We start from the raw sequence: 24,926 nt of genomic DNA on the forward strand, positions 1-24,926 counted from the left end.
TTAGCTATTGTAAATTGTGCTGCTGTAAACATAGGGATGCATACATTCTTTCTGATTGGTGTTTTAGGTTTCTTAGGATATATTCGTAGAAGTGGAATCACTGGCTCAAATGGCAGTTCCATGTTTAATTTTTTGAGTAAACAGTTCTTTATGGAATTCCATTATATGCCACATACTCCTAAGCAGTGAGGATACATAATGGTTAAGACATATTCTCTCCACTCAAGGAGATTAGGGTCTAGTGAAAAGGGAGGCAAGAAAAGATGCAATTCATTACAGTTGATAAATAATGTGGTAGGAAATAATCATAAGGCATTGTAAGAATATGTATCCCAGGGCATAAATCAGTCTTGTGAGAGCTAAGAAAATGATTTTTGGAAACAGTGATGTGCTAAGGAATAGGAAGTGTTAGCTAAATAAACCAAAGCCTAGCAGAGTGTTTGCAGCAGAGAGTAGGACTGACAATTGCGAGAGCATGTGAAGCGCAGGGAATGGATATAATTCAGCATGGTTGGCAAAGTTCAGAATTCAAGACAAAGAATGGCAAGCAAGAAACCTTGGAAGAGGTAAGCAGGGCCAGATCATGAAGGGTTCTATACGCTGGCTGTGTTGAAGTATGAGCTTTACCCTTATTGAGAGAGGTCTTCAAGCAGTGTGCTATTAGGGTTTTCTGGCATATTGAATCCTGACTGGGAAATAATAGATGGGAGGCGGGGGGAGGGATAGTGGTACCATCAGACTGGTGGTACTTTGAATTTTTGTCCTCTTCCCTAATCTGGCTGCTACTGTTTGCATCTCAGAGTTCTCAAATAGCTTAATAGCTTATGCATTTCGTCCTGGCTTCTACAGCTGTATTGAGAGACACAGGTTGATGCTTACTTCATCTTCCCAAGACTTTGAAATGTAATTATCCTTAAAGATATTTAAATACTAAAAAAATTAGTCTTTATAGTTATCTGTGTAATGGCAATTTCTAGTATTTTTTAATGTCTTTGTTTAGGTTCACATATCCACGTAGTATCATTTTCCTTCTGGCTAAAGGACTTATTTTAACATTTTTTTGTAATATTGGCGATAGATTCTTTCAACTTTTTATACTGAAACGTATTTCACCTTAACTTTTAAAAGATATTTTCTCTGGGAATAGAGTTCTGGGTTGGCAGTTTTGTCTTTCAGTGCTTTAAAGATGTTGCTCCACTGTCGTCTTCTTGCATTGTTTCTAACTAAAAATCTGATTCTTACCTTTGTGCCTCTCTATATAACATGGCATTTTTTGGTGATGTGTCTTGAAATAGTTGTTTTAGATATTTTTCTCAATTGTTTTGGTTATTTAGGCAATAGCACAATCCAGTATCCTATTCCATCTTACACAGGATTAAAAAGTCCTTGAGACCAGTTTTTAGAGGCCTTGTACTAATATAGGCGAAAAGCATTGATAACTTTCACAGAGTTGCTGAAAGATGATAAAGAAAAGAGGGCACTCTAAGATATATTTGGAAACAGGCCTATAAGGGTTTTATGTGAAACTCTTCTAGGAGTTTGTCAGAGGAAGAAAAACTTTGAATACAAAATGAGGAACATTTAGAGTTAGGAAAATTGAGAGTGTGGCTTGGATTACAAGGAAAGAGAGAAGACTTAAAAAAGAGCAATGACAAATTGAGAGCTAAAAAATTTACATTGGTTTTGTCCAGGAAAAGGCATTGTGATCTTGATAAAAGCAATGTCATTAGAGTGCCAGGGGCAGAAATAGAGCCTAGGAATTAAGAAGCAAATGGAAGTTGAGGAAGTTAAAAAAAAAAAATTAACCAATGGACACAGACACTGGGGCAGTGGGGGCTTGCCAGGGGTGGGTCAATTGGAGAAAAAGAGACATGTAAATCTTTAGATAATAAATTAAAAAAAAAATTTAGAACTTTTTAAGGAAGCTGAGCTATGAAGGGCGATAGAGATATAGGTTGGTGTTACTTGGTAGCAATTTCGAGTCAGTGAAACTTTATGAAAAAAGAGACTTGAAAATATTTTATGCTAATTAGGTCAAAGTATATCACATCACTCTCCCATTTTAAAATAAGTGATTTCCATAGCAATTAGAACAAAAATCCAAAGTCCCTTTCATAGTCCACTAGGCTCTCTTGAGATTTTCCCTTGCCTATTGACCTATCTACTTCTTTCTACCTACTCACTTTTTAAAATATATATATATACATATATATATATTATTGATTTTTTACAGAGAGGAAGGGAGAGGGATAGAGAGTTAGAAACATCGATGAGAGAGAAACATCGATCAGCTGCCTCCTGCACACCCACTACTGGAGATGTGCCTGCAACCAAGGTACATGCCCTTGACCGGAATTGAACCTGGGACCCTTCAGTCCGCAGGCCAATGCTCTATCCACTGAGCCAAACCGGTTAGGCTACCTACTCACTTTTTACTTCTTTTAACACATGCCAAGCTCTTTCTTTTTCTCTTATTCTTAGTCTTCATTCTTAGTATTAATATGTCTTATTTCTTCTCAATGCTTTTTAGATTTTCTCACTAAGCTATGGTTTTAGTAAATTTGATTATGCTGTACCTTTATGTCATTTTTCTTCATGTTTCTTTTACTTGGGTTTTGTTGAGCTTCTTGGATTTGTGAGTATATAGTTTTCATCAGATTTGTTTGCCATTGTATTTTCCAGCCCTCTTTTCTAGATGTCAATATGAATCTTGTTAATGTTTTCCTTATCTGTGAGTATCATCAGCAATCTTGTCTCTAGTTTGTGGAACATATGGAATTCAGTCATAATGACAGTTATAAACGTCCCTATTTACTAATAACATCATCTCTGTCATTTTGGGGGTTGGTTTTGATTGATAGACTTTTTTTTCTATTTAGTATAAGTTGAATTCTGTTGCTTTTTTATACAGGCTTGGTAATTTTTGTTTGGAGGCCAAGCAGTTAATTTTACTTTGATGGGTGTTACATATTATTGTGTTTCTGTAAATATTTTTGTTCCTTTTGTTCTGAGACACAATTCACTTGTAAAAAGTTTGACCCTTTTATGTCTTGCTTTTAAGCTTTGTTAGATGGAGCCAGAACAATGTTTAGTCTATGGCTAATTTTTCTCCCTTTACTGAGTCAAAAACCTCTCTGAGTAATGTACTTGATGCCTTGTGAATTATAGGATTTCCTTTTCTGGCTGGTGGGAATAGGGACTATTTCTGATCCTGTATAAACTCCAAGTATTGCTCCCTCTACTCCTTTCGGGTGGTCTTTTTTCTTGACTTCAGTAATTTACTCACACATGTGCTGATCATTATTCAGCTTAAGACATGAAGGGGCTCTTTACAGTTCTCCTGAATTCTCTGTTTGTGTAGTTTTCTACTCTTCAGCACTCTTCTTGCCAACGTAAGCCACTTTTGCCACCCTAGACTTCCAGTTCCATTACCTCTGCTCAGAGAGACCACCTGGTCTTCCCTGTATGGAAGGGTATGAAGTATATATATATTTTCTTATGGACATTCAGTTTTCTACTTTCCTTTGTTAAAGAGACCCCAAACACATATTACATTGTTTTGGCCTCTTTGACAAACACCAAGTGGCTGTAAGTCATAGGTCTATTTTTGGGTTCTCTACTCTATTCAACCATCTTTTTAAAAAATTGGTTCTCTGTTGGTAACCTTTTTGACTGTACAAACTGATTATTACCTGCTAATTTTTAGGTCCTTACTTCCATAGAACTGGAAATTTATATCAGTAAATATTTGGGTACCATTGAAAGTTTATGACTTATACTCCATATTATATGAAATTATATTCTATCTATTACTGCTAGATACCTAAGTGCTAAGTGTATTACTAACAAACATTCTCAAAATTCAAACTTCAATAATTACCTATATTTTTGCTTTCCTACATTTTATTTTTCAAGTTTACCCAAAATTATTATTGTCAAAAAGAAAATGTAGTTGCCTACTTAAGATATATAAGAAAATAAAACAAAATTTCTTAGCTATAGTTTTCTCTACTTTTAATCCATAAGTGCATTTAGCTTAGTATTTGTTTTCTATTCTCTTCAATTAAATTTATGGAAAAAATTAATCTATATTTTATCTTTTTTGTGCTCTCCCAATAATTGCTCAATTATATTCGTTTTTTATTTTCTCAAGTAAAAATTTTATAGAAACATAATATATATTTTTTTATTTTTATAGTCCCTAAAATACTTTAGTATTTAAAAAGTAATTATAGATATATTTTTATTACTGGTGTCAGTTGTTTCATCATTCATTTCCTGAAAGTCTTTTCTTAAGCATCATCATCATATGCTCTTTGTGATATAACCTTTATTTCTCATGAAGCACTCAGTTGACTAGAAGACCATGAATCTGCCTTATCCTATCTAATAAAAGAGAAACATGGTAATTAGCGTACAACCGCTACTCTTCCCATTGGCTAATCAGGGCGATATGCAAATTAACTGCCAGCCAAGATGGCGGCCGGCAGCCAGGCAGCTGGAAGCTAACATGAGGCTTGCTTGCTTCAGTGACGGAGGACTCCAACGTTCCCCGCCTGCCGCTGCCGGCCTCTGAGCTGCAACTCTAAGCAGCTATGTTACAAATATACAAGCTAAACAAAACCCCTGAAACCTGCTTTAGTCGCCAGGCTTCAGCCAGCAGGATCGCAACATTGTTTCAAATACAGAAGGTAAACAAAGGCCAGAAACCTGCTTTCAGCAGCGGAGGCCTAAGAGCTGGAGCCTCAGAGCTAAAGCTGGCCCAGAATAAAAAAAAAAAAAAGGAGCGGTTGGGAGCTTCAGGCACCCGCCAGCCTGAAAACAGCCCTCAGCCCCTCACCCAGACTGGCCAGGCACCCCAGTGGGGACCCCCACCCTGGAGGGTGTGTGACCAGCTGCAAACAGCCATCATCCCCTCACCCAGACTAGCCGGGCACCCCAGTGGGGACCCCCACCCTGATCCAGGACACTCTTCAGGGCAAACCAGCTGGCCCCCACCCATGCACCAGGCCTCTATCCTATATAGTAAAAGGGTAATATGCCACCCAGCACCGAGATCAGCGGAGCCGCGAGGCCTCCCAGCACCGGGATCAGTGTGACAGGGGGCAGCGCCCAAACCCCCTGATCGCCCTGCGGGTCTGTGTGTGACAGGGTGCGGCGCCCCAACCCCCCACCCCCACGGGCCCTGCTCTGTGTGTGACGGGGTAGAGCCATAACCTCTCCCCATCGGCCCTGCCCTGAGTGTGACAGGGTACGGCACCCCAACCCCCGATCCACCCTGCTCTGTGTGTGAAAGGGTCGGTGCCCCAACTCCCCTATCGGCCCTACTCTGTGAGTGACAGGGGGGAGCTCCCCAACCCCCTGATAGGCCCTGCTCTGTGCGTGATAGGGGGGAGCTCCCCAACCCCTGATTGACCCTGCTCTGTGCGTGACAGGGTACGGAGCCCCAACCCCCCTGATGGGCCCTGCTCTGTGCGTGACAGGGGGTGGCGTTGCGACCTCTCCATCGATCCTGCCTTGAGTGTGACAGGGGGCGGTGCCCCAACCCCCCAATCAGCCCTACCCTGAGCATGACTGAGGGTGGCATCACAACCTCCCGATCTGCCCTGCTCTGTGCATGATGGGGCGCCGCCCCAACTCCCCAATCGGCCCTGCTCTGAGCCCGACCAGGGGCTGCACCTAGGGATTGGGCCTGCCCTCTGCCACCCGGGAGCAGGCCTAAGCCAGCAGGTCGTTATCTCCTGAGAGGTCCCAGACTGCGAGAGGGCACAGGCCGGTCTGAGGGACCCACGTTCCCCCCGAGTACACAAATTTTTGTGCACTGGGCCTCTAGCCCTATCTAATAAAGGAGAAACATGGTAATTAGCATTACATCTGCTACCCTTCCCATTGGCTTATCAGGGCGATATGCAAATTAACTGTCAGCCAAGATGGCGGCCAGCAGCCAGGCAGCTTGAAGTTAACATGAGGCTTGCTTGCTTCAGTGACGGAGGACTCCAACGTTCCCTGCCTGCCGCTGCCAGCCTCTGAGCTTGCAGTTTGAAACTGTTACAAATATAGAAGCTAAACAAACCCCCAGAAACCTGCTTTCAGCCAGCCGGGATCTCAGAGCTGGAGTTGATACAGTGTTTCGATTATAGAACCCAAACAAACCAGATACCTGCTTTCAGCAGCAGAGGCCTCAGAGCTGGAGCCAGAGCTAAAGCTGGCCCAGAATAAAAAAGAAAAAGAAAAAAAGGAGCAGTTGGGAGCTTCAGTCACCCGCCAGCCTGAAAACAGCCCTCAGCCCCTTACCCAGACTGGCCAGGCACCCCAGTGGGGACCCCCACCCTGAAGGGTGTGTGACCAGCTGCAAACAGCCATCATCCCCTCATCCGCTGGCCAGGCACCCCAATGGGGACTCCCACCCTGATCCAGGACACCCTTCAGGGCAAACCAGCCGGCTCCCACCCGTGCACCAGGCCTCTATCCTATATAGTAAAAGGGTAATATGCCTCCCAGCACCAGGATCAGTGGAGCCGCGAGGCCTCCCGGTACCGGAATCAGCGTGACAGGGGGCAGCGCCCAAGCCCCTGATCACCCTGCGGCTCTGTGTGTGACAGGGGGCGGGCCACAACCTCCCTATCTGCCCTGCTCTGTTCGGGACAGGGGAAGGCGCCCCAACCCCCTGATCAGCCCTGCTCTGTGCCTGATAGGGGGGAGCTCCCCAACCCCCTGATCGCCCTGCGGCTCTGTGTGTGACAGGGTGCGGCGCCCCAACCCCCTGATCAGCCCTGCTCTGTGTGTGACGGGGTAGAGCCATAACCTCCCCATCGGCCCTGCCCTGAGTGTGACAGGGGGCGGTGCCCCAACCCCCCAATTGGCCCTACCCTGAGCATGACTGAGGGTGGCATCGCAACCTCCCAATCCGCCCTGCTCTGTGCATGACAGGGGGTGGCGTCCCAACTCCCCAATTGGCCCTGCTCTGAGCCCGACCAGGGGCTGCACCTAGGGATTGGGCCTGCCCTCTGCCACCTGGGAGCAGGCCGAAGCCAGCAGGTCGTTATCTCCCGAGGGGTCCCAGACTGCGAGAGGGCACAGGCCGGGCTGAGTGACCCCCCACCCCCCGAGTGCACAAATTTTTGTGCACCAGGCCTCTAGTCTATATATATAAAAGCCTAAGCAACCAGCTGACCGGCTGACTAGGTGGTAGCTATGACATGCACTGACCACCAGGGGGCAGATGCTCAATGCAGGATCAGAAACCACAGACATGGAAACATGGAACAGACTGATGAATCTCAGAGGGAAGGAGGGATGGGGGAGGGCGGGAAGAGATTAACCAAAGATCTTAGATGCATACTAGATGCCTAGTGCACGGATTCATACAGTGGTGGGGTCCTTCAGCCTGGCCTGTGCCCTTTTGCAATCTGGGACCCTTCAGGGGATGTCGGAGAGCCGGTTTGGGCCCGATCCCCACAGGCCAGGCTGAGGGACCCCACCAGTGTAAAAATCCGTGAACCGGACCTCTAGTAATGCTGTATTATGTTATTTCATTGACATCGTTGTATTTTTTTCTTGTAGGACATACAGTGGGAGAGGTTATTAAATTAGATCCTGGAGGATCTCCAAGAAGAGTCTGGGGAAAAAGCCCCACAGATTCTGTTCTAAAGATACTTGGAGAAGCTGAACTACAGCTGCAGACAGAACTATTGGAAAACACAACCGTTACAAGTGGTAAGCATAAAAACTAGTTGTTGTATACTGGCAGTAATATTAAAAACTAAACTAAAAGCTGTGGTACATTTACACAATGGAATATTATGTGACTGCAAAAAAGAAGGAACCCTGGAAATCATTATGCTAAGTGAAATAAGCCAGTCAGAGAAAAACAAATACCGTATGATCTCCCTAATATGTGGAATCTAATAAACAAAGTGAACTAACAAACCGGGGTATGTACCCTGACCAGGAAACAAACTACTACCTTTCAGTGTTTGGGACAACACTCCAACCAATTGAGACAGACTGGCCAGCTTTTGCCCTTTTCTTAACTGGATTGTTTGTTTTCTTACTCTTGAGTTCTAAGAGTTCTTTATATATTTTGTGTAACAGTCCTTTATGTGTTTACTAGAGGCCTGGTGCACAATTCATGCACAGGCGGGGTCCCTGGTCTGGCCAGCGATCGGGGCCATCAGGCCAGCTGGCTGGGTGGGAGGGAGGGGCTGCAGGAGGTTGGCTGGCCAGGGGGACCGGCTGCAGGAGGTTGGCTGTGGGAGTACACTGACTACCAGGGGGCAGCTCTTGCATTGAGCATCTGCCCCCTGGTGGTCAGTGCACTTCATAGCTACCAGTGGACCGGTCATTCGGTCATTCGATTGCTTAGGCTTTTATATATATATAGATGTCTTTTGCAAATAATTTTTCCCAGTCTGACTTGTGTTCTCATTCTCAACATTGTCTTTCACAGAATGAAAGTTTTTAATTTGGGGGGGAAAGTTTTTAATTTTAATGAAGCACAGTTTGTTAATTCTCTCTTTCATGGATTATGTCTTTGATATCCTATCTGAAAAGTCCTTGCCAAACCCAGGATCATCAGGATTTTTTTGCTGTGTTACCTTCTAGGAGTTTTATAGTTTTGCATTTAACATTTAGGTTTGCTATCAGTTTTTGAGTTAGTTTTGTGACATGTGTATGGTCTGTGTCTAGACATTTTTTTGGCCTTTGGATGTTCAGTTGTCCAGCACCATCCTATATAATAAAAGCCCGGTGGCCATGATGGCAGAATGAGCAGAACAACCGCTTGACCTGTCACTATGATGTGCACTGACCACCTCTTGGTCCCTTTCCCTGGCCAGCAGGCTCAGATCACTGATGGCGAGTTGGGAACCGGGGTGGGGGGCAGGACTGGCGAGCAGGCGGACGGCTTACCTCTTGGTCCCTCCCCTTGGCCCGCAGGCTCCGATCGCCCCACACACAGAGGGCGACCTGCAGCGGGGGTGGGGTCAGAGAGCAAGTGGGAACAGCCGACCTCTTGGTCCCTCCCCCCCGCCCCCCCCCCCCCGGCACCCCCCCTCCCCCCCCCCCCGCCAGCAGACTCCCATCCTCAGATGGCGAGCAGGGAACTGGGGTGGGTGGTGGCAAGGGGCGGGGCTGGCTGCCGGCAGCCAGGGAAGTTGGCCCTGATCGCAGGCTAGGCCTAGGGCAGCTGTGGGCAAACTACGGGCCCGTGGGCCAGATCCGGCCCGTTTGAAATGAATAAAACTAAAAAAAAGAAAAAAAGACCGTACCCTTTTATGTAATGATGTTTACTTTGAATTTATATTAGTTCACACAAACACTCCATCCATGCTTTTGTTCCGGCCCTCCGGTCCAGTTTAAGAACCCATTGTGGCCCTCGAGTCAAAAAGTTTGCCCAGCCCTGGCCTAGGGGCTGTACCCGTGCATGATTTTGTGCACCAGGCCTCTAGTTTATTATAAAGACTATTCTTTCTCCATTCAATTGTCTTTGCTCCTTTGTTAAAGATCAGTTGACTATATTTATGTGGTCTATTTCTGAGCTCTGTTCTGTTCTATTGATCTGTTTGTCTGTTCCAATACCACACTGTCTTGATTACTGTAGCTTTTAGTAAGTCTTGAAGTTAGGTAATATTATTCCTCCAACTGTGTTCTTCTTTAATATTGTGTTGGCTATTCAGAGTTTCTTTCTTGATTCTCCACATAAACTTTAGAATCACTTTGTCAGTATTCCCAAAATAACTTGCTGGGATTTTGATTGGGATTGCATTGAATCCATAGATCAAATTGGGAAGAGCTGATATCTTTTTTTTTTCTTTTACCAGAAAAGTTTTTACTTTTTCTATTCATATTTATTTATTTATTTATTTTACATGCAATAAACATTAATATTTTAAGAAAAATTTTAAATATAATGTTACATGCAATAAACATATTTCAAGAAAAAAGATTTTAAATATAATAATATTACCAAAACTGTACTAACATAGTATAACATCACAAAAGTTATAGGAAATATTAAAAATCTGCAAATGACAGGATTACTCCTATTATATTCTAAAATATTTTTTTTCTCTGGATCTATTTTTGTTCATCAGTTTATGATGTTCATTATATTCCACAAATGAGTGAGATCATGAGATATTTATCCTTTTCTGACTGACTTATTTCGCTTAGCATAATGCTAGAAGAGCTGATATCTTGATAATAATGAATCTTCCTATCTATGAACATGGAATATCTCTCCATTTACTTAGTTTTTCTTTGTTCGTTTTCATCAGTTTTGTAGTTTTCCTCATTATGTAGTGTTCCCCCTACCCCCAGGTTTAGGAAAGTGTTCGTGAGTTATAGTTTTCTATTTTGTTCCTTTAGTCTACAGAGGAACTTCTACTGTGTGTACTTTCGATCTTTTTTTGCCTTTCTATATCTTTCACTTTATCTTAAATCCTTTTGTTTCTTTTAAATTTTATTTTTCAATTACAGTTTACAATGTCTCTTATTACTTGAATTTTTCCCCTGTTCACCTTTTATACCTATTAAGACATTGTGCCTTTTGTTTATATGATCTTGTGTCTATTTTATAATCTTTATTTCTAATATTTTTTTCCCTAGCCTTTCCTAAGCTCAGTCAACTTTCTCATTCCTGATTATTTTTTCATGTTGTTCTCTTGTGTTTTATATCATGTTCTTAATGTTTCTTGTTGATTTAAAAATAGTGAGTTATTGCCCTGGCTGGGTGGCTCAGTTTGTTGGAGCATTTTCCCATATACCAAGGGGTTGTGGATTTAATTCCAGTCAGGGCACATACCTCAGTTGTGAGTTCAATTTCCAGTCAGGGTGCGTATGGGAGGCATCTGATCAATGTTTCTCACATTGATCTCTCTCTCTCTCTCTCTCTCTCTCTCTCTCTCTCTCTCTCCCTCCCATCCTCTAAAAAACATAAAAATAGTGGGTTACTAATTTTAATTTGTTTTGTGGATTTTAATTATCTGTGGCAGTGGTTTTCAACCAAGGTGATTTTGCCCACAGAGGACACTTGGCATTGTCTAGAAACATTTTTGGTTGTTACTTGGAAAGGGTGCTAGAGGAATCTAGTGAATAGAGACAAACAAAAACAATTAGTTAATAATTTCAAAATACCATTGTAACACACATATATTAGTTTCACCAAAAGGAAAAAGAAAGTAAATCATATATTAACCACCCTAGAATTCATTGTGTATAATTAAAATAAAATTTGGCTGTCATGTACCTTAATTAATTATTAATTTCTAATACATAACAGAGCTTAACCATTAATTACCTGTTATAAGAATGCAAGTTTTGAACTTTTCTCTAAATGCTATTACTGGTAAAACACTTTGAAAATGTAGCATGATTTTTCATTTTAATTGTTTCAGAGATTTCTCCTGAAGGGGAGAAGTACAAACCCTTAATTGCTGGAGAAGAACAAGTAAATTGTATTTCACTTGAAATGAACCCATCAGCTACTGTTGATTCTTCTGTTGAGACAAACAGTCCAAAGTTTAGGGAGGTGTCTCCACAGATGTCATTGAAACCAGAAGGAAATGTGGATGGTATGTGTTAAAAGGTCAAAATGAGCTGTATTTAATTGAATAATACTTTGATCTCATCTTATTTTTAAGTTTCTAATATTTTAATGTGCCTATGAATCTCCAAGAAGGGGATATGCTATGTATCATTTACCAAATTCATTTGTCCATGAAACTCTTGAGGCCATGTCTTCCTTAAGAAACTTTTGTTGCCTAGAAGGAATTATTTTGGGTTTTCTCTTCTAAATTCTCCTTATAAACCAAACAGTTCTTTCTTCAGTCAACCTCTGTCTTGCACTTTATCAGAGACTACTAAAAAAGGTAGCTGCTTAGATAGTTCCTTAGCTAATCACTGAGTTTGTTCAGAACATTTTCTGTTGTTCTTGTTTTCACAGGTACCAAATTTTCTGCTACTATATAACAAGAATCCCCTTTTCTCTAGCCTCCAATAATTTTTTTTCACTGGCCAGTCTCTCACCAACTGTCCCTTTGAAGCCTTTCAACTTCTGCCTGTTGCCCAGTCCCAAAGCCGGTGCACATGTTTTAGGATTTTGTCATGTCAGCACCCATTTTCAGATAAGAAATTCTGTTTCAGTTATCTATTCATGGAAAACAAATGAGTCTTACAACTTAGTGGCTTAAAATGACTATTATGTTTTATCTTACACTTTTGTGAGTTAAGAATTGGGAAGATCCTTCTCTGCCGTGTGGAGAAACCCTTAATTGCTGGAGAAAAACAATTGTTGGCATCACTCAGGGATATTCCTCTGTCAGCTGGGCTTATCTGGAGCATGCAAGATGATGTCACTCCCTGTCCTGGCAGGGCTCAGCTGGGCCTGCTCAACTGGGTTCCTTTGTTTTCATTTTAGTCTCATGGCCTTGCCATTCAGTCTTTCCTGAATAGTTAAGCTTCTTATAGGGTGGCTTTGGCTTCCAGATTCCAAGGTGGACAATGCCAGTTCTCTTAAAAGCTAGATTTAGAAAGGACATAGCAACATTTCAATCGTACTCAGTTGGTCAAGGCCATCACAGCACTGGGCCAGCACAAGGGGCGGGGAGAAAGAGGCCCTTTCTAGATGAGACAGATGTCAGAGACTTGCTATATGTGTGACCATCTTTAAATCACCACAATAACTTAAATATTCTTACTCATTAGAATCATAGTTAGTAGGTATCATAGACTTTTATTTAAAAAAAAAACCACAAATACTTTTAGGCATAGAATAGAGGCTGTATAGCCTAGTGCAAGAGTCAGCAAACTTTCTAAAAGAGCCACATGGTATATATTTTAGACTTAGCAAGCAAAACAATCACAAATCTACTTTGTACAATGAGTCATATTTATATGCTTAAGGTGCTACAAAACAATTGTTCATGAAAAAGTTAATAAAAAAGAATTTCTCCCAAGTGCTTACCTTATATGAATAACCCCCAAAAGTCATTTGAATAAAAGATAAAAACTTTAAGGATTGATACAATATCAATTATCTTTCTAAATAGGATAGCTAATTGGAAACTTTTTAAATCTAGAAGGAAAGAGTATTTGGATTTTAGGAAAAAAGAGGAGATGCTGCTGGCTTAAATAAGATAGCATTGATATCAGAATTGGAGAGGAGTTAACAAAGGAAGAAGAAAAACTCTTATTATTTATTTTCAGAAAATACCAACCAGGTAAAAAATGAGTCACTGCCAGAAAACAGAAGTAGTACCCTGGTTATTAATTGTTTGAAGGTCTAGGAAATTAGATTTAGTGCACTTCAATTATGTTTTTAATATCATTGTAAAAATCTAGGTAATAGGATTTTTTTCTTTTTTGGTTTTTTGAAGATAGATTTTGGTAATTGAACTTCCCTGTCAGTTATTAATCCATGATATTATAGTCTATTCTTCTTCCTTGTTTCTAACCACAGATATTGTTATTTTAAGCTACTTTTTATACCTTCTTTAAAAGCAAATTGTATATTACCAAAATTTTAAGAAAGAAACATTTTTATATGCCGGGGTCCAACCCCAGCGGGTCCAGGGGTCCCCAAAGGTGTGGACGGAGTCGGCGAAGAAGGAATGACACGGAGACAGCGTTCAGTTGATCATCATAGCCGGGTTCTCTTGTCAGGGTCTGGTCAGGATCTCTAGCGAAGTTCTGGTTAGGATCTCCAGAGAGGTTCTGCCTAGGATCTCCAGCGAGGTTCTGTGGCCATGTTCCCTCGCTAGGTTCTCCAGCCAGGTTCTGTCTGAGATCTCCAGCCAGGTTCGGTCACCAAGTTCTAGTCAGGTTCTCTTGCCATATTTCTGTAGTCAGGTTCAGTCCAGGATCTTTTGCCATGTTCTCTCCAGCGAAGTTCTTCTGTCTCCAGGCTCCGTGTAGGTTCTGTCTTCTGAATTCTGTCTCATGAGTTCTGTCTTATAAGTTCTGTCTCTCTCTGTCTTATTACATCTGTATTTATACCAGTTGATTCAATCCTATCAATCTCTATTACAAAGGTTAGGGCGTTTCTTATCTCCATTCCAGGGAGTAAAGATTATGTAGCTTAAGCATGCTTGTTCATAGTTAAAGTGATTAATTACCCGCCTGGCACTTAGTTGAGGGGTTTTATTCCCTCCCTAACTTCAGGGGAAAATCCCTACCTGGGGATTCAACCTTTCTCGGAGAGATGACCTTGGTTAAAACACAGTGCCAAGAAGGTGAGCAAACATATTAAGAACAGTATGCCACATATGCCAGGTCCTTTGAAACAGCAAGGATGGACCGGCTCCCGGCATTTATATACTAATAAAAATACAATGTGCAATATTTCTTTTCAGTATTTTTATTGCAATGAAAAATTCAAAAGGAAAAATCTATCATTTCAAACGCAGCTGAACTAGAGAGTTAACACAATACTTTTTCCTGTTATCATTAATATATTAGCATAAAACTAGGTAATGATAATTTATAGAAATTCATTCCATTTTCTCTAAACTAATTTTGCTTTGAGATGTTTTTTGTTATGCTTTTGCTTTCAGAACCTGATGATTTGGAAACAGAAGTTCTAGGAGAGCCATGTGGAACAAACAAACAAGATGGCTTACCTTTCCCTGTAATTGATGTATGGATTAGTGAGACGAAGGAAACAAAGGAAACTGAGTATGTTACCTCTTTTTTCTTGTATGTCAAAACCTGGATCCCGTTTTGTAATTCATTTTTTTAAAAAGTATGTTTTTATTGATTTCAGAAAGGAAGGGGGAGAGAGAGAGAGAGAGAGAGAGAGAGAGAGAGAGAGAAACATCAATGATGAGAGAGAATCATTGATTGGCTGCCTACTGCATGTCCCACATTGAAGACTGGCCCGCAACCCAGGCATATGCCCTGAACAGAAATTGAACCATGACCTTCTAGTTCATAGGTGGATATTCAACCACTGAGCCCCGCCAGCTGGGCTGTAATTCACTTTTAGGAAATACTATCATGGCCGGGTCAGCGTGACTCAGTGGTTAAGTGTCTACCTATGAACCAGGAGGTTTGGTTCGATTCCCAGTAGGGGCACATGCCTGGGTTGCAGGCTCAATCCCCAGTGTGGAGCATGCAGGAGGCAGCTGATTCTCTCTCATCGTTGATGTTTCTATCTCTATCTCTCTCTCCTTTCCTCTCTGAAATGAATAAAAATATAGTTTAAAAAAATAGTGTCATAATCTAATATTACCCTATATCTTATACCTTATAAAAGTAATTTAATTTTTGGACATTATATTCATATGGTTCAGAAATCAACAAGTATATAAAGACATACAGTAAGAAGTCTCTTTCCACCTCTATCCCCATCTAGCAAATTCCCACTCTCCTCCTTCAAATATTTTTAATATGTACATAAGCAAAAACAAATATATAGTCCACCTCCCTTTTAAATATAGTTGTTAATATAATGTACACAGTATTTTCAACACTTTACATTTTTAGTCAGTAATCCAGGAATATTTTTCATATTAATACATACAGTGCTTCCTCTATTTTATGACTATTCGGTATTCCATTATATGGATAAACCACAACTCAGCATCCTTTATGAATTCATATGCTGCAATGTATTCATTACCTTTTAATAAAGTCATTTTGCATGAATGTAAATATATCTATAGTATAGATACATAGCTGTGTAATTAATGGGTCAATTCCATTTTTATAAATTGCATTTGTAATTCAATTATTGTTCTCCCCAAAGGTTGTACTCATTTATGCTTTCAGAAAAAAATGTATAAAATGTCTTATTTTCCCCACAGCCTTGCTAACCTTTTATTATCAGAGTTTTTATTTTTGCCAATCTGATAATATCATGGTTTAGGGTCTCAGTTTATCTCTCTTATTGGTAAAGTTGAGCATAACTTTTCAAATGTTTAAGTTTCATTTCTTTTTTCTGTGAGTTTCTGTTTATATGGAAATAGGTCTAAAATATTGAGTGATTATTGAAACAAATTTATATTGAATGAAACATTTCCATATACCAGAAAATATAATTCTATGTAAAATCATTACATATGTGCATATATATGTCTGTAATTTTAAAGGAAAAGTATGGTTGGATATCCACCAAACTGATAATAGCACAGGAAACTAGGATTTGAGTGGTTAGGGGTGTCTTAAAAGAAACACTACTTCTTTTTTTAATTGAGGTAAATTTATATAACATAAAGTTTATCATTTTAACTATTTTTAAATGTACAATTCAGTAATATTTAATACATTCACAGTGTTGTCCAACCATTATCACTGTCTGGTTCCAGAACATTTTTACCACCCCAAAAGGAAACCCTGTACCCATAAAACACCACTCATTTTCCCATCCTCCCAGCCCCTGGCAATCACTCACATGCTTTCAGTCTCTATAGATTTGCCTATTCTGGATATTTCATATGAAATAATACAATATGTGGCTTTTTGAATCTGTCTTCTTTCACTTAACATAATGTTTTTAAAGTTCATCTTTGTTGTAGCATGGATCAGTACTTCATTCCTTTTATGGCCAAACATTTTTCCATTATATGAATATAGCATACATTTTTATCCATTCAGCAGTTGATATACATTCAGCAGATGATGATGGGTCATTTTCAGTGTTGTTTCTACCTTTTGGCTATTGTTAATAGCAATTCTGTGAACATTTGTGTACAGGCTTTCATTTGAATACCTGTATTCAGTTCTGTTGGTTGTATACCTGGAAGTGGAATTTCTGCAGCATAAGATAATCCTGTGTTTATCTTTTTGAGGAACCAAGGAATACTACATTTTGAATGAAGAAATGTATTACTTGTATGATTAAAAAGAAATAGTTTAAAAAGTAAAAATAGAAAATTGTTCAAAATTTGTAACTAAAAAAGTAAAAACTACTTAAATTTGATATAGGTGAAAAGTATTAAGAAAATAAAAACTGCCTATGAACCAAACCCACAGAGATAAATTACTGCTACCTTCTGGAATATATTATTCTAGTCTAGAGATTTTCAACTGTTAAAAGAAATGGTGAGGGAAGTTGTTGTGAATAATTATGATTGCTGAAGATTTGAATGGGGTAAAAAATATATTGTGCTTATGAGAGGAAGTTTACATATAAATGAAAAAGATATTTAGGAGAGAAATCACAGCATGCCAGTGAAGTTTAGTTCTATGTTTTTTATATTTGAGAGTGCTATTTCTAGTAAACTGTAAAGTTGTGTTTTTTTAAAACTGGTATACCTATATGTGACAGCTTAGAAGATAGGATCACTATTCAGCAAGATGAAGTTTCTGAAGAAGGAATCTTAAGGAAGGTGGATCAACTTAGTGAAGTTCATATAGGTAAGCATCCTTGTATTGGTCTAATTATGTTCTGGAAGGTTGTGAACACTAGCCTGTTTTATTTGGACAATATATTAATAGAAACTATTCCTTTTCAGTCACCTCAATCATTTAAAAAATGTAATAGACATAGAGCACTGGACTCTGCATTTATAAGCCTGGATTGCTTGACAGTGTGAGCAATATAACGTTTAGGTCAGTTATTTTATTAAATGTTCAAAATGAAAAGAATTGCTTCCCAAAACTAAGGCAATATACTAAGGACATTCATAAGTTGTCTTGTTTTCAAAAGTTAATTAAAATATAAAAAGCATACTTTTTTCTATCTAACTTATAGGAATAAAGATAAACTGAAACTAAATATGAGTGTCTAAACAGTGTTTCTTCACATTTTCTTGCATCTGTGTGTACATTTTAGAGTTTCCAATGTGATGGAAGTATATAACATTAAATCTTTTTTCTGAAAATGAGACATTATATCCTGTTATAGGTTACTTATCAGATAGTACAATTACATACAGCAGGTCCTCTAATAACATCATTTTGTTCAGAGTCATTTCTTTATAACATTGATGAGACATAGTAGGAACTTACTCTTGTTTATATCAGTTAGCCTATTGTAAAATTGGTTTTGTTATATGTCATTTCAGTTAAAGTTGCAGAATCTATTGGCAACATTAAGTGAGGGCTATATATATATTTTGATTTTGTTTTTCTGGTAGACATGAAGGTTTTTTGCTAGAATTTGTGTTAAATACTATGCCTTATCAATATAACTTAGAAATTTTATTTAACTGCTATATAGATTTATCTCATAATTTTTGCTTTACACCACAGAACCTGGAATAGGTGATTCTCTGCACTCTAAATGTGATGTAGATAAATCTATGCATCCAGAACCATTTTTCCATAAAGTGGTTCACCCAGAACACTTGAATGTAGTCTCTCAAATTCAGTCCATTCTGTGTTCACCAGAAGAATCCTTTCCACTTCGATCTCACTCTGGTTCACCGCCAAAAAAGAAAAACAAGAATTCCTTGCTGATTGGACTTTCAACTGGTTTATTTGATGCAAACAACCCAAAGGCAAGTATGCTCCTCACATGGAAAATGTTATTCATTTGGTAACAGTTTTATGGATTGTTTGTCTTTGATAAACTGTAATATTGAGTTTTAATCTCTTAAAAACACAAGCACATATACTCAGACATACATCAAAACAATTTACAGAAACAACAAAAAAACTTGCATTTTATCATCTGAGATACTGAAAACAATCAGGACAAAAACTCTTTCATTGGCTCCCTGTTCAAGGTTCTTTTTACAGGGTTTTCTTTTTTTTAGCAAAATATTTCTCTTACATTATCTTTCTTTCCCACTACCCAACTCAACTTCCAATGTTAGTATGAGACTAAGTTTAAGCAATGTATTTTAAATGGATAGAAGTATCATATTGCCTAATTTGTACATAGAAAGATTAATAGATGTTCATATCACTTTCTGATAGAAGTTTTTCAGACACATTTATCACTTGCTAAATATGTAACCAGTTTTTTTCTTGATAAGAAAATAGAGCATTATCTCTATAGAGAATTTAAAAATACAAATAAAAAAATCACATATTATTTTGTTACTTTTCATATATATAATTTTTATATGTAACTTTTTAAAATATATATATTTTATTGATTTTTTACAGAGAGGAAGGGAGAGAGATAGTTAGAAACATCGATGAGAGAGAAACATCGATCAGCTGCCTCATGCACATCTCCCACTGTGGATGTGCCCACAACCCAGGTACATGCCCTTGACTCGAATCGAACCCGGGACCCTTCAGTAAGCAGGCCAACGCTCTATCCACTCAGCCAAACCGGTTTCGGCTGTATGTAACTTTTTACCAAAATAGAATACATGCCTAATCTTTTTTTCACCTGCTTTTCTATGTAATATGTATTATAAAATTATTATAAATAATAATACTACAAAAATAGCATTTTGTCATATTGTCAAAAAGTCTCTCATCTCATCTTTAATGGCCACAAATTCCATTTGTCTACTATGTCATTATTTTTAAACCAATCTTTTATTCAGGTTTGGGCCTTTATGTTTCAATTTTTGTGATTGCCATCCCCTGTATCTTTTTACATATCCACAATTATTTCCATAAAATAAATTTCTGTAAGTGCAATTTAAAAATACATATATTGCCTAATTTCCCCATTAGAAAATAGTTTATAGTGCTGTCAGTTGTATGTGAGAGTCTGTACTCTAAATAGCACCAACTATTATCATTTACTTAAAAATTACGTATTTATTGAATGAATAATGGTGTTAATTTTTTTAAATTTGTGTTTTTGTATTTCCTCGGAAGGTTGAATATTTTTCATATGTTTATCTATATATGAATGAGTTGCCTGAGTTCTTTTTTTTTTGGTTTAATTCTCACCTGAGAGAGAGAGAAACGTAGATGTGAGAGAGACACATCGATTGGTTATCTCACACACTCCCCAACCAGGCCAGCGATTGAATCTGCAACTCAGGTACATGTCCTGACTGGAATCGAATCTGGGACCCTTCAGTCTGCAGGCTAACACTCTTACCACTGAGCCAAATCAGCAAAGGCTGAATTCTTTTGTCTTTTATTGTTTTTTAAATATGTCATTTTGATTTTCCATTTAATTTTCCAATTAGATAAGTGGAGTATTTTCTTAATCTTATCTTAAGTATATATATTGCTAAATACTCTCACTTATTTAATAGTAGTTAGATTTTCAAAGATATAAACTTGGTGTGACAGACAAGGATTATCATATAACTCATGTACTTCTTTTGCATTAAAGGTGTATAGCTGTCTTTAGCCCAAAGCTTTTTAAAACCTCATTGCTGTCTTTAAAGAGAGGGAAGGCAGCGGTGAGGGTCAGGGGGAGAGATTAATTGGGGAACTTATATGCATATATACATAGCCCATGGACACAGTCACTAGTGAGGTAAAGGCTTGGGAGGGGTAGGTACAGGGTGGAGGGAGTCAATAGGAGAAAAAGTTAAGAGGACATCTGTAATACTTTCAACAATAAAGATAAATTTTAAAATAAATACAATTATGACTCCTTACATAATACATTCAATTATTTGATTTACTTTCATGACCTTAGTTTACACCTCACTAGTTCTGTAAAAGTACTTTGGGAGAAAAAGGCAAGAAAAAAACATTAGGAAATCAAAGCAATCTGTAGCCATTTCAGGCAAGGACAGAAAACCATATCTGCCTATCCCATAAATCTCTGAAATAATGCTGATCTTAAATCATGAAGATAAGCATTTATATAATCTGTTTCCTAAAATGGGATAATTTAACCTCTTACAAAGATTTCTTGTTATAGCAAATGTAAAGTGGGGAAAATATTAATGTACAATTTACAACTAGCACATGTACCTTAATGTCTTTTCATTTGCTAAAATATCAGTCTATAATAATAAAAGTGTAATATGCTAATTAGACCAGACAACTGAATAACCTTCCAGACAACCTTCTGGATGAAGCCGGGGCTGCGAGGACCCAAGGCTGTGAGGGCCGAACCCCTTGCACAAATTTCGTGCATTGGGCCTCTAGTTCTTAGATAATGTTCATGATTTTTGCCTTTGGTAGGTGCTCATAATTTTTTAATTAGTGTTTTAAATTCATTTTTAACCCAGTTTATGGGTTGGAGTGAGCAAATATTTATAAAAACTATTTTTTAAATCCTCACCTGAGGATATGTTTTTTGATGATGGGGGGGAAGGGGGAACATCATTGTGAAAGAGAAACATCTATTGGTTGCTTCCCATATGCTCACCAACTATGATCCAACCTGAAACCTAGATATGTGCCCTGGCCGGTAATTGATCCTGCAATCTTTTTGGTGTATGGGATGATGCTCAAACCAACTGAGCCACCTGGTCAGGGGTATAGAAACTATTTCAAGGGTGAAATGTAATATTTTAATTGCAGTAAACAGAAGCTAAACAGATGTGCTCATCATAAACCATTTCACAGTATAACCAGAGTATTACTAATTAATAATTTTTATGAAAAATACTACTGACGAAAAAGTGAGTTGCAGGTTTTTTATGTTTTAAAGTTTTCTAAAAGATTGATCTCCTGTTTGATTTGTAATGGCACCAAATGCTACTAGCTGTGTGGAATCATTCTATAAAGAATCTAGGAAAAAGATTAGCCTGACTAAATAAAGATGTAAGATGACATGCTATAGATAGCTATTTTTAGGAAGATCTCTATGATTGTTAAAACTATAGAATATTACTTTAACAACATGAAAAACTTAGAATCAGAATTATAGAACTGAAATTTTGCTTCTATAAAATTTTCTGACTAAAGATGAATATTCTATTTAAAACTTGAACAGTCTTTCAAAGAAGACTATGAACCTAAATGATTTTTAACATAGGACGGATAGTTGTTGGGTTGGTAGGTGTGTAAACCCATTCTGAGAGGAATGTTGTCAAATGACATACCACTGGAAATTTCTTCCTGTTATTTTATGTTCAGTTATGAAAGCTGTTTTAAGGAGTGAAAGGAATAAATTAGAATTAAGATTTTTTTTTCCAGGCTAAAATTTACATCAGCCTAAAAAATAGTGCATCCTTTTGTGTAGTTGCTTTGTATTTAGGTATGTAATGCATATATGCTATTAATTTTTTATCACCGTTTATCCCCCTGTAGACCCTTCCTTCTCTACCTCCCTCTAGCCACCTCCCCCTGCAATCATTCACTGTCTTCCGTGTCCATGAGTATATGCTATTAATTTTTATTGATTAGCATGGATCTGGAGAAACTGTTACTAGGTGTGTATTTTGCATACTGCTGGTTTATAATATACATGGTTCAAAACATTAAAATAATATGTCAAAGATAAATTTTGCTGACAGAGATTCAGCAAAAGAAATACTTGCAGTACTATTAAATGCTTTAACAAGCAGTGTATCTTCACCATCTTGCCATTTGAAATCATTTTTTCCTCTTGAGTGCTTTAATATGTAAATTATGTTCCAATAATGGAAATTTACCCTTTTTTATTCTCAAAAACAGGTTGTACCAATAAAATTGGCCAAGTATATAAATTTTCATTAATATGCTAAACGTGGTGTTTTTGCAGTCTCCTGTCTGGTGTAGGATTTTTATCAGGGCTTAGGAGTCATGCTTCAGATCTCACCGAGTCCTTAGTGTTAACCCAACCCTGAGACTTATATAATACATACTTGTTTTGTAGCCCTGTCTGTCCATTGACATTCTAATGGTTGAAAGTTAGTAGACAAAAGCCATTCCTCAAATTCCTAGTCTTATCCAACAAAGAAATCAAATTTTAAACACCTCAACTGTATGCATGGTTTTTCTTTAGCTCGGTTTGCTGAGTTCCTTCTCACCTGCTGCTACCAAGGATTTTCAGCGTGAACATGGAAGTGCCTGTCTTTAGCCTTCCAGAGTGGGAAAGGCTCCACTCACAGCCCATTGTTCACGTAGCATTGTTAGGCTTTTTTGTTGTTGTTAATCCTCACCTGAGGATATTTTTGCATTGATTTTTTAGAGTGGAAAGGAGAGAGAGAAAAACATCGATGTGAGAAAGACACATTGATTGGTTGCCTTCACACACAGCTCGACCAGGGTTTGGGATCGAGCTTGCCACAGAGGTACACGCCCTTGCCTGGAATCGAACCTGGGACTCCTCAGTCCCCAGGCCAACGCTCTTTCCACTGAGTCAAACCAGCTAGGACTTTGCTTCCCCCGCCCCACACCCCCCACTAATTTGAGGCCCCTCATTTAACCATTGTTGGCTAGCCAGCAACTCCTAGTGATAAAGTGGTACAAAGAGCCATCAATTACGTGTAATGGTGTTTAGCCACACTTCAGATGAACTTTTAAGATTTGGGGAAAAATACAGGTATCCCCAAAAAATGTATGCACACTTAATAGCTGATTGCTCAATTTTGAAAATGAAATGTATTTTAATAAACAATGCCTTTATTCAAAGTGTATGTATACATTTTTGGGGGACACCCTATATATATGGCGGGTTAGCCATAGGAAAGTAAAAGAAAACTTGGCATGCCAAGATACCATGAAAGGGCACAATATGGACCACGAGTGAGAAGGAGCAAACTGGCAGTGTCTAGCAATGCCTGATTCCTGACAGATTTCCAGTTCCATGATATGAGTACATCCCTAATAAACACCTCTCCCTACCTTTTAAAGGTGACCCTATGTTGAAATCTATGTGTTGAATCCCAAACATAACTCCCAAGTTTAGTTTCCTCCCTGAAATTCAAAAGAATTAGTTCTCACCTTGGGCAAGTGAGCCTGTAAATATATATACTAATATAATAACAAAATTATCTTTAGCTCTAATTTTATAAAGTTTTGTTTTTATTTTCTAATTATCATACTCCTGACAAGAAATCTGTTGCCTTTTCTTAGATGTTGAGGACATGTTCACTTCCAGATCTCTCAAAGCTGTTCAGAACACTGATGGATGTTCCCACGGTAGGAGATGTCCGGCAAGACAACCTTGAAATGGATGACATTGAAGATGAGCACATTAAAGAGGGACCTTCTGATTCTGAAGACATGTGAGCGCAAAGTCATTAACAGAGAGTAACACTAACAGAGTTTCTGAGTTTATAAATGTTCTAGAGATGGTAACTTACCTGGACAGTTTCTAAAAATAATCTGTAGCTAACTTTTCACTACTCCTTTAACTTTTTACAACATATTTAAACTGCAGTCATGCAAATTTTGATATGTATTTCTGTCTCAACCTAATATGGCTTAATCTCACTTGTAGAATATAAGAAAATGGTTTCTCTTGGTGTTCCCTGTCTTATTCACCACTTAGCATCCAGCATAATGGCTTGCACCTGGTAGGTGCTTAATAAATATTAAGTGAATGATTGTTAGCAGGATAATGACTATTTAATAGTGCAATACCACATGATATATGATATATGTGAATTTATGAAGTGCTTACTTACTACACTACAATTCCCCAGGGAGATGACCAGAAAGCTCCATCCTCATCTATCTCCTGCTGGGAATGATTTCAAAACCATGGCAGTGGGGAGTTAGTGGGTGGGATAGTTGTTTGGTTGTGTGTGTGCACTTGCTTACATGTGTGTTCTACATGTAAGTAACTTAATTGCTTTCACAAAATTCCTTTCTTCATGATTCATAGGGAATCTAAAATCTAGCAGGGTCATTTAACCAATACTTCTGAGAATGGTTGGAAGTGATGGCCCTTTAGACAGTAATCCCGCTTCACATTCTTTGATATCAGTTAGTCCTCTTACCCCTCAGACAGTGTTACAGATTTTGGGGGGGAAATAAAACCAGGACACCCTGGAATAAAGTGTTTGAGAAGGTACAGTGTATTTAAGTCTCCAGGAAATACATTACAAGATATTAGGATTTGTGTGATTTATTTTCTGATTTTTTTAATTAAATTTTCTCCTTTTTCACCTCTGCCATTCAGTAGAAAGAACTTGTGTTTTGGTCTGATTGAAAGCATTAGATCAGTCTCACCA

General features: G+C 38.5%; 1 protein-coding gene across 5 annotated transcripts in view; it reads left to right on the plus strand.

Moving 5' to 3' along the window:
* The window catches only part of NEK1 (NIMA related kinase 1), a 147,637-nt gene that overhangs the window by 111,372 nt on the left and 11,339 nt on the right, over positions 1-24,926 (plus strand). For 4 of the 5 annotated variants that reach the window (XM_059697657.1, XM_059697656.1, XM_059697658.1 and 1 more), the window contains 6 exons: positions 7,564-7,716; positions 11,397-11,573; positions 14,553-14,673; positions 17,267-17,355; positions 18,193-18,440; positions 23,824-23,975. In XM_059697657.1, the coding sequence (XP_059553640.1) occupies positions 7,564-7,716; positions 11,397-11,573; positions 14,553-14,673; positions 17,267-17,355; positions 18,193-18,440; positions 23,824-23,975 (940 nt within the window). The remainder of the gene's footprint in view (positions 1-7,563; positions 7,717-11,396; positions 11,574-14,552; positions 14,674-17,266; positions 17,356-18,192; positions 18,441-23,823; positions 23,976-24,926) is intronic. The other variant, XM_059697660.1, reaches the window with a different exon arrangement.

Source organism: Myotis daubentonii, chromosome 5 (genome assembly GCF_963259705.1).
Source record: "Myotis daubentonii chromosome 5, mMyoDau2.1, whole genome shotgun sequence".
Classification (NCBI taxonomy): Eukaryota; Metazoa; Chordata; class Mammalia; order Chiroptera; family Vespertilionidae; genus Myotis; species Myotis daubentonii.